Below are 16,037 nucleotides of genomic sequence, written 5' to 3' on the forward strand. Positions count from 1 at the left end.
TCATCCTGTTTGTCACTTTCTCAACAGTGTAACTCTTGGGAAAGGAGCAGCACTCCACTTTACGCTTTAAGTCATGGTCTTAAAGGACATGCAGTGACCACCCGAAGTACTAACTTTATTTTTCTAGACGGTATTAATATGGGAAATGGGGGGGGGGGGCAGCCACCTCCATATGCTTAAAATTCAAGGCGGGGTAGATCTCTCAGAGAAGAGACCAGTGTCGCTTTTGACAAGTGCAGTGCGTCCTGCTCCCGTACCACTGTGAAAACTTCAGATCATTTTCTCACACGCGGAAGTTCATGCTTGCAATTTCGAGAGGGAAAAATTAAAAGTTTTCCAAAATCGCCGTTGAAGGAAAACAAAGCAAACCAAGCCAATATATAAATGGGGGGTGGGTGGGGAGGGGGTAAGGTTTAAGAGGAGAAGGAAAACCAGCTGCGAACAAGAAACCAGCCAAGTGATGTCGCGTGTGAGAGAGGCGTGTGAATTCAGAGTGGGGGGAAAGAGGGTTAGGAGTTCATTCAGGGTCTCCCGAGGGCCAAGCTCTTGTTCCATTTGGGGGGCGACTGGGGATGCGTGTGGGGAGCGAGCGGGTGGGTGGGTGGGCGAAGGGGGAAATGAGGAGGCGGTGAGGCAGGGCGGGCAGGGGGTCGGGGGCGAAAGCGACCCGCCAGCAGCTCCGCAGCCACACAAAGGGAAACCCGCCGCGGCCTCCTGCCTGCCCTGCCCTCCCGCGAGCGCCCTGCTCAGCGCCGCCTCGCTCGCTCGCTCGCCCGCCGCCTCGCCTTACCCAGCCGCCGCCGCCGCCGCTGCTCCCCCGCCTCCTGCAGCCGCGGCCGCGCTCAGCCCCCGTCGCCGCCACGGCCCCCCGCGCTGTCGGCGTCGCCGCCACTGTTGCCGCTCAGCCTCGCTCGCTCGCTCACTCGCTCGCAGGGGAGCCCGCCGCTGTCGCAAAAGCAGCCAGCCTCGGCCGCCAAGCGCCGGCCGGGAGCGCGACAGGGAGGGGGGAAGAGAGCGGGCGGCGCTTTACGGCCGAGCCTCGGGTTTTCCTCCTTCCACGTGGAGCGCCGGGCAGACGAGGCGGAGGAAGGAGACGAGCGAGGAGCAGCTCCTGCGAGGCAGCCATGAGGCGACCCAGTAAGCGCTTCTGGGGAGAGGGCGCGGGGAGAGGGGCGGCTGCGGCTTCTGCCGCTGCTCGAGGGCTGCGGGTGGAGGTAGGAGGAGGCGGAAAGGTCGCCTCGCAGCCTCTCGCGTCGGCGGCCAGGCCAAGGTGCGCCTCGGCGGGTCACTTCTTTGCAGCCCCTCTTGCGAATCGCGGCCTCCATGGAGGCGGGAAAGTGGCCTGGGCTCTTCGGCCGCGGCTTCGGGGGTCTCAGGACGCGAGGTGCTTCCTGCATTGGAGAGGCGCTTCTGGGTCTAACTCAGGAACTTAGCTTTCCTAACTCAGAACAGGCCTGCCTGGATCAGGCCAAAGGTCCATCCAGCCCCCCGCGATCTCCGCCTACAGTGACAGGCCACGTGCCCGCGCGGCGAAACTCGCCATCGGGATTTGAGAACTGCGCCCAGTGGGTTTTTCGGGGGGGGGGGACGCAGACCCCTGAACATTTTGTGAATCTAAGTTTGGCCTCATTGAGGGGCAGTATTTCAATATGAGTAGGAGAATAAGAATGCCCCTAAACATCTATTTTTAAAGCACTGATGCGCCCATCCTCTTGCTCGGGCCTCTGCAAACCCCTAACCCGCTTTTGGCCTTCCATTAAAAGGTCAAGCAACGTGAAGAGGAGCCCCTTTGCTGTTCCCTTGCTTCTCCTTCGTGTGCTTCCCAACTCGCTCCTCGGGCCGTTTTTCCACCTTTCTCCAGTCCACGGGCCCGTTTTTCTTGTAATGTTTTGGTCTCCCAGTGTTTTTTTCCCTTGCTCCCAATCTTTCCGTGTCCTTTTCGCCATCTGAAACCTCACTCACTGCTAAGTTTTGCCCTCTCAAAACGGACTGTTGATGCTCCCCTATATAGAGCACCAACCCCCCCCCCCAGGTGTTTGGGAAAGACTGGGCAGAAGGGGGCAACTGATATCTCAGAGAATTTTTGGCTGACTTACACTGGCTGGAGCTAATGGGAGTTGAAGGCTGCAACATTTGGAGGCTATAAGGCTCCCTTGTAACAATCCTAAAGACATGGCAAATTGTGGCTGCTACTGAAGATGAACTTGTCTGTCTGTCTTTGCTCTTAATCTATAAGAGAGGGAGGGGTTAGCTGTCTTTCCACTTTTGGCGAAGACTTCCGGCTGTTTAAAATATATGCTTGTAAACCCGGAAAGGTTCTCAACAGCAAGAAGCTGAATAGTGAAGGACAAAACCTTCCCATGCAAGGATTTCAAGATCTTGGGCATGTACCATCCAAACACCTTTCCTGCTTTTACTTCAGTGTATGTTTAGCCTGCAGTCCTTTGCACACTTTTAACTCCCAATGAAATCAACCAAACTTAGCATCTGAGTAAACATGCACAGCAAAGGCTGTAGCCATAAACACAGCTTCCAGGAGGTAAGTTCTAGAGATGGAGGACCCTTTCGTTGGCCTGCAGGTTGTTTAACTCTACCTAGGTATATCAGCCTTTCCCAGGCTGGGGTCTGTAGATGTTGTTAGATTATAACTTCCATCATCTCCAGCCAGCATGGCAGTCGGTCAGGGATGTTGGCATTTGTAGTTCAACAATATCTACGGACCCAAGGTTGAGGAAGGCTGACACTATTAGGCAGATGTCTCTGCTCTTCTGCATATGTACTGACTCATTTCATTGTATGATTATATTATATTAATTCTTTTTCCGTTAGTAGAAGACCCCTGCCCCCCCCCCCGGCCTGGCACACCTGATTGTACACTATTTTTTTGGAAGCTTCCTATGCCTTTGAACATGCACAGGCAAACTCTGCCCCTCCAGATGTTTGGGACTACAATTCCCATCATCCCTGACCACTGGTCCTGTTAGGTAGGGATGGTGGGGATTGTAGTCCCAAACATCTGGAGGGCCGGAGTTTGCCTATGCCTCCCTTAGAAAGCATGTCTCACTGAACACTATAGAGATTGGCATAGGGTTGAATCAATACTGGTAGTGTTGGGTCATGACAAAGCAGTTTCTGAGGATGCGATGGATATGGCAATGGAGGTTGAAGTCTTTGATTTCTGCTCCTGTAGTGCAATCTAAGGCTGTGCTACACATGCATGTGTAGCACAGAACACTGAGTATATACTTAAGGCTGCAGGCGGAGATGCCACTTCTGAATGCACTTCCACCTTAAAAACCAAACTTGTGGATAGACTTGCATACCAGGAAGGAACAGCCCTTTGCCTGGTATGCTGGTTTCATATTTGGAATGATTTTTTGGGAGGGTGGTGTTAGAAATGTAATCCTCCACCTGCTGTCTATAAGTGGTATGATTTTATACTGTATTATGTGTATTTTATGGTGTTTCGGATCATATTTGTGGAGAAGGTTGAGGCATGCATTTAACCCGTTATTGTTGGCTTGGATCTGCAGACATTTATTTACCTTTGGACTTTTTATATTTCAGAGTTGAAGAAAGCTAGTAAGCGTATGACCTGCCACAAACGGTTTAAAATACAGAAAAAGGTAAGTTACTCAGCAGTGTGCAATCTACTACAGTCGTACCTTGAATCTTGAACACCTTGCGAGTCGAACGTTTTGGCTCCTGAATGCCACAGCCCTGGAAATGAGTGTTCTGGTTTGCGAACGTTCTTTGGAACCCGAATGTCCAACGCAGCTTCTGGTTGGCTGCAGGAGTCTTTTTCCTGAACGCCTGCCCATATTATTATTATTATTATTATTAACCAAGCGTATAAAGCTAAATGCATGTAAGTTGTGAGTTACCTGTATACAAAACACAGATCACAGTGTAATGAAGAATCTATATGGGTGAACAGCTACAGTGAACAAACGTTAGCATCTTTTAATAGCAAAATCTGCCCATTGTTGGTTATAGGTGCGAGAACACAACAGAAAAGTCCGGAAGGAAGCCAAGAAACGTGGACACAAAAAGCCAAAGAAAGATCTTGGAGTTCCCAATGCAGCACCTTTCAAGGAGCAGGTTCTTCGGGAAGCAGAACAAAGAAAACAAAGGGTAAAACAACTTGCATATTCATGGCATATTGTCATGGAACTCTGTGGTGAATCACTGTCTACTTTCAGCAGTCAGTGGTTCACCTGTAACAGGATGAAGAGCCTTGGGTCCAGGGAACAAATACTGGCCTCCAGGCCTCTCTGTCCAGTTCTTGGAAAAGTTCCCAGGCCACTTCCCTGACAAGCCCTGTTTCACACCCCTAGTGTTTTTGCCTGGGTGGGATACGTCCTTGAACTCTGAGAATGCCTCTCTCTTCTGGGCAGAGGATAAAGAGAGGTATCTGTATGAACTATCCTACTGTACGAAGACACCATGCAGAGGTTGGGCTAAAACAGATTCCCCACTTCTGACCTACATAGTACTTGGTGGCTTTGATTTCTTACTGTGTTTAATTAGTCAGGTCAGCAACATTTGTGGTTAATATTCTAATTTGAGTAATTAACCTGGGCTGCAGCACTGGCATTTCTGCTGCACTTTCAGCACAAAGTGTTGAAACGCTTCGGCATTTGCTTCTGTGTGACTTCACAAGCTCTCAAACAGAGGGAAAGTGGAACTTAGCAACTGGTTCAGCACTGACATGGCGTTCTCCCGCTGTCCTTTATTAATATGCTTCATTTTCAAGATTGTAAGGTGGTGTTTGCAACACAAAACACAGTCGAATTCTGGGTAGCTGTGGTGCTTTTCTGAATACAGTAGGAGATCCTGCATATAACTTGATGCCTTTGTGTGTTTGTGCATGTGAGCAGCGTGAAGAACTAAAGAAACAACAGAAGCTTGATCGGCAAAAGGGGCTAGAAAAGAAACGCAAACAAGAAGCTAATAAAAAGGATGCTGCTAAAGTAAAGCTTTCTGAAAAGGTATGCATTTCACTTAAATCAGAAATACTCCACAAAACATGAAAAAAATCATTTGTGACATTTGGAATAATGGCATCCCAATACTGTGCCAAACATCTGTGCCAGTTGAGGCTTTTGCAGTTCCCTCGCTTTCCAGTTGGGCAACATTCCCCTCCATTTGCCTAAAATGGCCAGACGCCAAATCCATCCAGAGCCTTCCAATTGTGGGCCACCCCCCACCACAAGCACACCCTACATAGTATGCTTTGATACAGAGTAGATGGGGGAGGCCTCAGGAGGAGGGAAGGAAAGAGAAGTCCCACTGCATGAGCAGAAGTTTGTTTTATTCAGACAGATCCAACTGAACGTTTCCCCAAAATGTAGGCTAATACTTGGGAATTTATTTATTTATATATAAATTTTAATTTTTTCCCATTCCAATTATGACGTTTTGTAGGGCTGAAAGGAGTCTCTTCCAAATACTTGCACAGAGCACTTACCATATTGGCCTGAATAAAAGCCGCACCCCCCCCCCCCAATCTGACTGTGAAAAGTAAAGTGCGGCTTATATTCGTGACCTTACACTGCCAGCAAACGGTGGGCTCCGCCCCCACCAGGAAACAGCCTGGGAGTGCAGGGCAATGGCATGCTGCCCACCCACTGCCAGCAAAGCGGTGTGGCTCCGCCCCCCCCCCCCCAGAGCAGCCCAGGTATTGTCTTTCTCTCTCTCTCTCTCTCTCTCTCTCTCTCTCTCTCCCCCCCCCCCCTTTTCAATTTTAAAGGTGTGGCTTATTTGCAGGCTTATATATGGGCCAGTGCGGTAACGTGTCATGTAATTTTGTGTTCTTGTTGCTTTAAAAGATTGAAGTCCTGATGATCAGTTTTTCGGTTCTAAGTGATGTTAGATTCCTGTATACTAAACTTTCATATCTGTATCTACTTTATCTTAGAAATCAGCCGCTAAACAAAAAGCAAAGGCAAGCCGGCAGTTAGAGAAAAAGTCACGGAAATTCTTTTGCAAGGAGCTTAAAAAGGTAATTGTTTTACAGTGATGTGAAAAAATCTTTCGCTGTGGCTATTTACCATCCAGGGGACCTAATGCCTTCATTTCAGCTGTGTGACATTCTCTTTTACTGGGGACTCCATCATTGCCCTGTTTTCCAAGTGGTCCCAACTGGTTTTGAAAATGGTTGTGTTTCTCTCTTTGTATTTTGACCATTGCAAAGAAAGATGTCATTGGTTTTGTACGGTTCTAAAAATAATGAGATGGCTGCTTTCAAACAGATGTTAAGATTCAGTTATATTAGAGAAAGTGCCCTTATCTTAACTACTCCTTACAAATGCACATGGTGACAATATTTCTGTGCAGATTTTGACTCTGGAATGTGTACCCTTCCCCTGTTGCTGTTTAGGTGATTGAAGCTTCTGACGTAGTGCTGGAAGTCTTAGATGCTAGAGACCCTCTAGGCAGCAGGTGCCCACAGGTGGAGCAACTTGTTAGTCAGATGGAAGGAGAGAAAAAAATACTGTTAGTTTTAAATAAAATTGGTAAGTGCAAATAACCTTTTTTTTTAATCCTACAAATACCTATTAGTTTAGTTAAGCCCAAATGATTAGTGGTTTCATTATAATGTGTGATGCCTAGGAATGGAAGTAAATGTGTTTGCTTAGAAGTATGCCCTTCTGTGTTTAATAATAAGCTATATCACAAGTAATGGCTTTTGTTTGGTATCAAGATACTTTTCATCTGGCATCAGTAGGGTGGGATTAACTTAAATCCAAGCATCCAAGTTTCACTACCTAGCGGACTTGTACAGGCAACCAGTTAAATAACATTCCAGTGGGATGTGAGCTATGAGGAAGATACAAAATGATACTGATGTACCTCTGAAGACTGTCAGATCCAACTCTGAGCTCACTGTTCCGGTTGCAATAGGATAGTTTTAGCAACAGCCACAGCAGCCATTTTCCCACATGTCAGCTGTTCGCCGGGAGCCTCAGCAAAGCTCCGCTGTGGTTCTCAAAGAGACCTTCCCTGCAGCCCAAAGAGGGGCTTTGCTGGGGCTCATCAGGACTGTACCCCAACTTCTAGGTTTCCTGGGCGGTTCGTATGCACAGTTGCATGTGAATTAAACGTGCGCAAATGGGGGGTGACTGTATTGGGGTTTTTTTTTTAGCATTTGGGTTTTCCTCTAAACCAAGGGAAATAAAGCAGTTCCTGACATCTAAAGGGGATGGGATACAGTCATCTTTGAATTTGCAAAGTATCTTGTGGCATGTTTTCATGGGTTGGAATATGCTTCATCCATTGCATCAGTACCTAACAAATCCACTGAACAGACTTAACGCAGCTGCCGTTCCTTGAAACTGTTTTATCGCCAGCAATGTGATCACTGCCTAATTTTTGCACATTGTGGTTTGTGGTGATGTTATCTTTCAGACCTAATACCAAAAGAGAACTTGGAGAAATGGCTGGATTATTTAAACCAGGAACTGCCAACCGTTGCTTTTAAATCTGCGATGCAGCAAAAAGACAAAACTGTGGTAAGAGCAGCCCGCCCTCTTTTCGACAGTCCTGGACTATGTGTTGCTTGCATGGAATGTTATGGGGGCGAGAGGGAGAGAGAGAAAATCCTAATACAAAACTGCATTCCCTCCATTCTAACAGGTTGTAACAGTATATTTACCTTCTATGTGCATGCCTGGTCAAGACCCTTTAGCCAATTGGTGTTCTTGACTGGGGGGGGGGGATTTTGTGTGGATGCAGATTTACATGCGCTGGCGCTGTTCTTTTCCCGCAACAAACATGCTCCCATTAATACATCAGTGTGGGAACGGTGCTCCCACTGCCCTGGATTTTGATTAGTTGTGGATAGCTTAACTCCATTGTTTTTGGTGGGTTTTTTGTCTTTTGTTTTATTATTATTATTATTGTTGTTATTATTTTAAAAATTCGTGTTTCCCCTCCATGAGAAGTCTGGTGGGCAGCAACTCGAGAACGGGCCTTCTCTTCAGTGGCTCCCTGATTGTGGAATGCTCTCTTCAAGAGAGGCTCGTCTGGCGCCTTCATTACATATCTTTAGGTGCCAGGCAAAAACATTCCTCTTCTTCCAGGCCTTTACAAAATTCTGTGGCCTTTTAAACTTAGAGGGGTATTGCTCTTGTTTGTTACTGTGGTATGGGCTTCTGTGTTTTTATATTGTAAAGTGATCCTCAGATGAAGGGTGGTATGAAAAAGGTGTTTTCCCCCATTTGGTGCACAGGATCTGCGTTTTTTAAATGTGTTCCTGTTTTAAACACATTGCCTTATGAAATCATTTCCTCTGATCCTGACGTACCCCATCTTAATTTAAATCTACAGCAAGAGAAGAAGCACACAAAAAGACGTAGTGCATATCTTGATTTATCAAGATCCAGCTTATGTTTTGGGAGTGAGTGCCTGCTAAAACTCCTTCGAGAGCACAGTGTAACTAAAGAGAGAGTTATTCAGGTTGGTGTGGTGGGTAAGTGCCCCATTTTTTGGTCTACATGGAGTTCCTTGGGTTGCAATAATAATCTGTCTGAGCACTGCAGCAGTTTTAGTGGCTAAGCGGTATCACATGGTGGTAATTCAAAAAAGGCCCCCTACCTTTAGCTGTAGACTTTCAGGGACGTGCTGTGGGAATGATGTACTTGAAAAGCCCCAGTATGAGCTCAAAACACCATGTGCATGCCCAGGATCCTAGAGATTATACTGTTGTTGTCACTGGAGTGAGAAATGAGGATATATGCTTTTGTCTTACATTATTGTGAAGACTTCAGATCCAACTCTGATCTCGCTCCGCAGGCAGCTTTGAAATGGGTGTATCTCACACGCCTATAGGTGAAATATTTTTAGAGAACAAATCGGCGCCAAAAATCAGAAGGTGGCAATGCCACCTACAAATATTTCTCTTGCAGTCTGCATGCCACGGCCCTCATGGCTTCCTCAGCAATATTGCAAGGGTGGGCAAAGAAAACGAAGTGGTATCTGAAGAAGTGTGCATGCACACGAAAGCTCATACCAAGAACTGACTTAGTTGGTCTTTAAGGTGCTACTGGAAGGAATTTGTTTTGTTTTGACTATGTCAGACCAACACGGCTACCTATCTGGAAGTGGAGATTGAATATATACCACGATATTCCTCCCAAGTAAGTCTTCCTGGAGGATAATTTAACTTGAAGATGACGTTTTTACTCCCGGGTGTGTTTTGAACTTGGGATAGAATCCCACCTAAACAAACATCTCATGTGGGGGTGGGAGAGTTCTATTGACACTCACTCCACGAAGAAGGGGGAGGAGCCATCTTTACATTTAATCTTCCCAACTGCACTTTGGGGGGGGGGGTATGTGCGAAATGTTCTGGCCATTTCTTCTGGGATCGATGAATGGAAAGGAAGGTTGCTCTTAGAATTATTTGTACTAACAGCATGAACAGTCATCTCTTCCCAAGATACTTACAATCCAAAGTTGGGTGCAGAGAGAACTGGTAGAGGAGAGGGCAAGGGATTCATGCGAGGAGCTGCAGCTGAACACACTTAGACTTCACTGGGAACAAAGAGCTTAAGCAATGTCTTCATGGAAATTGTGAATCGTACAGATGGGGAAGAAAAGAGCTATGATGCAGTGCAAGTTATGTGATTGGGGTTCTACCTTCACTGGGCAAATGCTGGTCTGGTAGCATAAGCAGATTTCTTTCCCAAGAAAATGCAAACTTTCCTCTTCAGATAATACCTAGCATGCCACATTTGATTACTAATGCACCTTTGTTTTTATTTTGTATCTTGGCCTTCAGGTTTTCCTAACACAGGGAAAAGCAGCGTAATCAATAGTCTGAAAGAGGTGCATGCCTGCGACGTGGGACCAGTCAGAGGCCTCACTAAGTTAGTTTCCTTTCATGGTACAACGTTTTTCAAGCATTGCCATTCAACTTCACTAAGCTCCCTCCTGTGTTTCGACTTCTTCTCTCCATTTACACAAAAGAGATCCCATTAGGGAGATGTATTGTTAGGACGGGGTGGGGAACCATTCTAACAATGACATATTTCATTTTCAGCTTTCCCGTTGCATAGTGATTTTCAAATTGGCAATCAAATGGATGTAATCTTCCTTATTGTTAAGCAGGAGGGACGCGGGTGGTGCTCTGGGTTAAACCACAGAACCTAGGACTTGCTGATCAAAAGGTTGGCGGTTCGAATCCCCGTGACGGGGTGAGCTCCCATTGCTCGGTCCCTGCTCCTGCCAACCTAGCAGTTTGAAAGCACGTCAAAGTGCAAGTAGATAAATAGGTACCGCTCTGGCGGGAAGATAAACAGCGTTTCCGTGCGCTGCTCTGGTTCGCCAGAAGCGGCTTAGTCATGCTGGCCTCAAGACCCGGAAGCTGTACGCTGGCTCCCTCAGCCAATAAAGCGAGATGAGCGCCGCAACCCCAGAGTCGGCCACGGCTGGACCTAATAGTCAGGGGTCCCTTTGCCTTTACTATTGTTAAGCAGAGTGCTATAAAATGTTTAATTAAATTGTGTCAGCTTTGCTAGTTGTGAAACTAGACCTGTTGTTTTGACTTCATTGGACCAGGCCTGTCAGAAGAGATCATGGGAATTGAATCAAGAGTAAACAGGTACATAGTGAAGAAGGCTCTGGTGAAGAAGGCTCAGCAGAGAATTTATTTCCTCAGACTTTTAAAGAAGAACAATCTGAGTGAGAAACTGCTGGTGTCCTTCTACCGAGGCTCCATAGAGAGCATTCTCACATACTGTATTTGTGCTTGGTTCTCCAGTTGTACAGCTAGGGAGAAGAAGGTGCTCCAGAAGGTCATAACCACAGCCCAAAGGATTATTGGTCATCCTCTCCCATCTTTGGAAGAACTGTACGGTTCCCGTTGTCTTAGGAAAGCAAACAACATCCTGCAGGATTCATCTCACCCGGGATACAGTCTGTTTGCACTACTGCCTTCTGGCAGGAGATATAGAAACATCAAGTCAAGGACAAATAGACTGAAAAATAGTTTCTATCCAAGAGCTGTGGCCTTTTTGAATGCTGTAACTCGATAGTGTGACCTGGAAGTTTGATGGGTGTGGGTGTGGCTGGAATGTGGTTTGTTTGGTTGTTGTTGCTGTTTTGCTTTTGTTGTTTTTTTAAGGGATGGCATCCAATTTCGTTGCACTGTGCAATGTTGCACTTGTGTAATGACAATAAAGAATCTATCTATCTATCTATCTATCTATCTATAGTGGAGAATAACCATGCATCTCCCAGTAATTGCAACATGACATGTTCAGATTTTGCTATCTTCAGTGTTTAACATTTTGCTTTCTGGAAAGACTCCCATTTAGCCCAGGTCTAATGCTTTGATTCTGTATGGCAAGGATGGGGAACCTTTGGTTTTCCAGACATTGCTGAACTACAACTCCCATCATCCCTCAGCATTGCTGGCTGATAATGATGGGAGTTTGGGAGCGCCACAACTTTTCCACTCCTGCTTTATGATTTGCGCATTTGTCAAATATTTCCTGGAGTTTGTTTTTTCTATAACCCCCCCCCCCAATGCTCATTGTGTGTGTGTTCTTTTAAAGGTGTCTACAAATAGTTCACATCGACAAACAGATCAGGATGTTAGATAGTCCATGTATCATTGCAGCGCCTTCCAGCTCTGCTCTTGCTTTGGCACTGAGAAGTACTGCAGACATTGATGCTGAAAACTTAGTTGGTTCAGTAGATGCTATTCTGAAGCATTGCAGCAAACAGCAGGTAAAGCTATTGTATAGTTTCCCAGTAATTTATTGGCCACGGGTGTGTTTAGCTTGCACATTTGTTGCACTTAGGGGGAACCAGTGACCCTCCTGGTGTAGTTGGACTAAAACTGCCACCATCCCTGTTCATTGGCCATGCTAGCTGGAACTAATTGGAGTTGACATCCACTAGCACCCAAAATGCCACAGGTTCTCTCCATCTATTTTATTAATTGTATTGATAAAATAGCTGTTGGTTTGCTTTCTGGCAAGGGTCAGTAGCAGTTGTGTAGCATCAAGTTCACACAGATAGAACCGTCTATGTTTGCCAATCATGTCAGACTCTTTAGATCAAATCAGATAAGATTCAGCAAGTTAATGCTCGTTTACTTTATTCCTTACCTGCTCTTCACTATGAGGTCCCAACACATACTGTAATTATTTAAAAGTGCAATCTTTAAAAAGTTTAAACCGATCACAACTGATAATTTGGTTGGGTTATAAAATATGAATTTCAAGTTTTATATGCCCCATCATTGAACAGATTCATGCTTATTACTGTATTAGCCAAGTGAGAAATGAGGATATTTGTTATGTCTTACTGTTACAGTGAAGACATCAGATCCAACTCTGATCTTGCTTTGTGCTTAATGGTGCTTCCTAAGGAGTTCTGACCCACTTCTGCTTTCTGCCGTGGTCTAGATATGTAAACTGGAGCAAGAAAATGCTGTTCTTGCCGTTAAAAGGCTTGGGCTTACGAGTGATGTTGGAGAATCTGGTGTACACACGCGGCTCTCTTTTTATTATTATTTCAGATTATGCTGCACTACAACATCCCAGACTACAGAAACTCTCTGGAGTTCTTAACTCTGCTTGCTCAGAAGAGAGGAATGCTGAAGAAAGGAGGTCTTCCTGATACAGAAAGTGCAGCCAAACTATTTCTGTACGATTGGACAGGGTAAATATGTTCTCATTTGTCTGCATGAAAGATTTGCTGCTGAGAGGTAGGTGCTGTGCTTAAAAGAACATGGTGTGGTGAAGGAGAACCTCTCTCTCACCCCCTCCTTGCCCAACTTCTGCACTTCCCTGCAATGCTGCTACTTGAGTCTTTCTCTCTGCTAGTTGCCACCTTCCCTGCCTTTTTTGGGGTCAGCTAAAGGTAAAGGGACCACTGACCATTAGGTCCAGTTGTGGCTGACTCTGGGGTTGCGGCGCTCATCTTGCTTTATTGGCCGAGGGAGCCGGCCTACAGCTTCCAGGTCATGTGGCCAGCATGACTAAGCCGCTACTGGCGAACCAGAGCAGCACATGGAAACGCCGTTGGGGCCAGCTACAGCCCCAGAAACAAGGTGGAAAATTGGGGGTGTACAATTAAATGCTAACCCCTGGGAGGCAGGACCAGAGTGCCTTGTCTGCTAGCCAGCCCCTTGCAATTTACACAGTGTAAAGCCAGCTCTCCAGCCCTCCGCTTCTCCTGAATAAATAGGGCAAATTCCTGGTTTTTAGATCCTTTGTAAACAATTTTCTTCCCCACCCCCCTCTTAGGGCTAAAGTGAGTTACTATTCACGGCCTCCTCCAGCATGGACTCTGTCGCCACACCTTTCCCGTGAAATTGTAGCAGCAGCACAACAGGCTTTTAATCTTCAGGATCTGGAAGAAGATAACAAAAGTACCATAAAAGGTGATGCTGGTATACCAAATAATCTTGGGTCTTAAGATGTGAGTTTCAGAACAGTTGTTTTGCTATGTTATGCCACTTAGTTTGTTAGTGGGCAGCATTATTTTATACACCTAAGAGACATCTCCTGAAGCTTATTAAGCTTCTAGCATGAGTGGCCAGACAGAGCTATGCAGTTGAGAGGTGGCTCAGTTTTCAGGGGCTACCACTGAGTTCTGTGCATCCAAACAAACAGTGGCATCACTGTCTTAGGTGCCATGGAATATTGATTATAGCGAGAGATGTAAACTTAATGCTCCTGAGTGTGCTGTGCTGACAAATATATACAACTGAAGCTAGGAAATGAATTGAGCATCTTGCACCTTTGATGTTTTCTGATGCAGTTCACTTAAAATGTGAAACCATTTTGGTAGAAATTGGACCAGAGCATTTGTCTTTTGGAAAAGCACTTTCAACAGTTCTGCCCATATAGCATAAATGGACATTTCTTTTACAGGTAGCAAATATCCTAATGAGGCAAGCAGCATCGCCTTTCAATCTCTTGGCTTCACCGAGGGCATAATAGAAGAGAGTGAACTGCCAGAGGAAGTAGTGGACTTGGAGAAGACAGAAGCGAGTGAAGATGAGGAATTAACTGAAGGAGAAGATGAAGAGGAGGATGAAATAGAAAGTGATATTGAAGAGGTACATCTGTGAGACCAAGATTAAGAATATCTTGAGAGTCGTCAGCAGAGAGTGGAGAGGGTGGAGTTCTTGGCCTCAGTCCTTATCCATGAAGCAAAGGGTACACTGTCGAGACAGTACAACCTACACTTGTAGGTTATTTTTGAATTCGCATGTGTTGCCTAAACAGGCAAATAGCTTCCAGTTGGAAATTCAGTGGTACCTCTGCTTACGAACTTAATTTGTTCCGGAGGTCCGTTCTTAAGCTGAAACTGTTCTTATCCTGAGGTGCACTTTCGCTAATGGGGCCTCCCGCTGCTCGCACGCCTCAGGCACGCGTTTTCCGTTCGTATCCTGGGGCAAAGTTTGCAACCAGGAGCAGCTACTTCCGGGTTAGCAGAGCTCGTAACCAGAAGCGTTCGTAACCCGAGGCACCACTGTAATATGCAGTGCCTTTGGCTTTTAGAAAAATGTTTAATTACCAGCAGTGCGATCATGTTGACATTTTGCATTCCTGTCACCTTGATTCAGGAAAGCAACAGAACAGCAAGCAGCAAAACAACCTCTGAAGAGCTAAAAGCAAACAATGCAGACTTGGGGAAGTTACCTACAGGTACATTTATTAAGATTAATGAATTTCAAAAGACTAATGTCACCTTGAGCAAGCATTTCAGCCTGACTTTTTTTCTCCCCCCTTCTGAAGGTAAGCAACCCAACATAGAGAAGACTAGTGACCTGGATGATGCATATGACTTCAATACAGATTATATGTGAAGAGAATATCAAAATGACTTGAGTGCTGCCTTGATTTCTGGGACCAATACCAGGACTTTTTGGAGCCCCTCAAGTTCAGGCCATGTGAATATTGTACAGGACTATTAAATAATTCAGTAAAAATAGTAAAGAAAAGATTTTGTTTTCAACTTTGTAAATCGTATTGAATAATAATGATAATTTTTTTACCTTACTTACTTACTTGGGTCCCACTTGTCAGCTGAAAAGGCCCTTCCTTGCCTCTGTTATATATAAATGAACTAAAGCAAAATACTTTAAGTGGCATGCTGAGGATAAAGGGTTATTTGCTGATTTACAATAACAGAATCATATGTTCCCTTTTTTGATGGAGCAGCAGTGGGCTATGTAGGAAGGGTGGTACAGTATTGAGAAAGATGTGCTGCTCTTACTTCAGTGCAGTGACCATTGGGCTCACACAAAGCACCCCTTTAAGGACAGATGCGATACATGAAGAATATGTCTCCTGCTTAAGATTATGAATACTACCATTTCTCCAACCCTGATGTTAGGGGGGAAAGCATACACATCATATACTTTTTACTGGTATTTGGACAACTGGGTAAAAGAGCACAGACAGGCTCAAAACACAGCTTATTAAATCTCCCCTTCATCTGAGTTTCCGGAGAATACCTTCCCTGGCCAGCAAAATAGTCCAGAAGAAGGTGGAAGGGCATACAGAGAAAGGATTAGTATCAAGAAAACTACAGACACGCAGAAAACTTCACTTTTAAATATGCTTTTAACTGAAATGTGTGGTTCTTCAATTATATACAAAAGCAGCAAGGGTTTTTTATTCAACCTGTCTACCAGGAAGGCATTATACAATTAGTAATGCTGTTCATACACCTCCATGTTTTTTTCCATTCCAGCGAAGCAGGCAGCTATCTTGCCACAGCTTGTAATCCCACATACAACTGAAACAATGACAGAGGAACGATGATCATTTAGTCTTAGGCTCATGACCACCAAGCTCATGGGCTTCCAAGCTTAGAATGTGCACATACAGATAGCATAGGTGCAAAAAATAAGAATTACCCACATAATAATGAATTTCCCATTTTTATCCTAACTGCAATCACACAAAAACTGTTCTCAACCTGCTAAAGGTAGCAGCAAAATGACACAAGTTCCTATTGTTTAGTATTTAATATGAATGTGTTAGGTTTTTTTCTATCTGTTGGCT

The 16,037-nt window shown here is 45.3% G+C and overlaps 2 protein-coding genes across 4 annotated transcripts in view; one reads left to right on the plus strand and one right to left on the minus strand.

Moving 5' to 3' along the window:
* Positions 1-887, minus strand: part of PBRM1 (polybromo 1) — a 58,430-nt gene extending 57,543 nt beyond the window's left edge. For all 3 annotated transcript variants that reach the window (XM_081847090.1, XM_081847088.1, XM_081847089.1), the window contains exon 1: positions 791-887. The gene's annotated coding sequence lies outside the window, so the exon portion shown is untranslated. The remainder of the gene's footprint in view (positions 1-790) is intronic.
* Positions 888-1,010: 123 nt separating this feature from the next.
* Positions 1,011-14,968, plus strand: GNL3 (G protein nucleolar 3). Its single transcript, XM_081847347.1, has 15 exons — positions 1,011-1,137; positions 3,568-3,626; positions 3,997-4,134; positions 4,881-4,991; positions 5,921-6,004; positions 6,383-6,518; positions 7,411-7,514; positions 8,332-8,473; positions 9,785-9,872; positions 11,562-11,736; positions 12,533-12,675; positions 13,263-13,399; positions 13,893-14,080; positions 14,591-14,672; positions 14,763-14,968. The coding sequence occupies exons 1-15, from the start codon at positions 1,125-1,127 to the stop codon at positions 14,831-14,833; spliced, it is 1,671 nt and encodes a 556-aa protein (XP_081703473.1). The 5' UTR covers positions 1,011-1,124; the 3' UTR covers positions 14,834-14,968.
* The last annotated feature ends 1,069 nt before the right edge of the window (positions 14,969-16,037 follow it).

This window comes from Podarcis erhardii, assembly GCF_964252035.2.
Source record: "Podarcis erhardii genome assembly, chromosome: 2".
Classification (NCBI taxonomy): domain Eukaryota; kingdom Metazoa; phylum Chordata; class Lepidosauria; order Squamata; family Lacertidae; genus Podarcis; species Podarcis erhardii.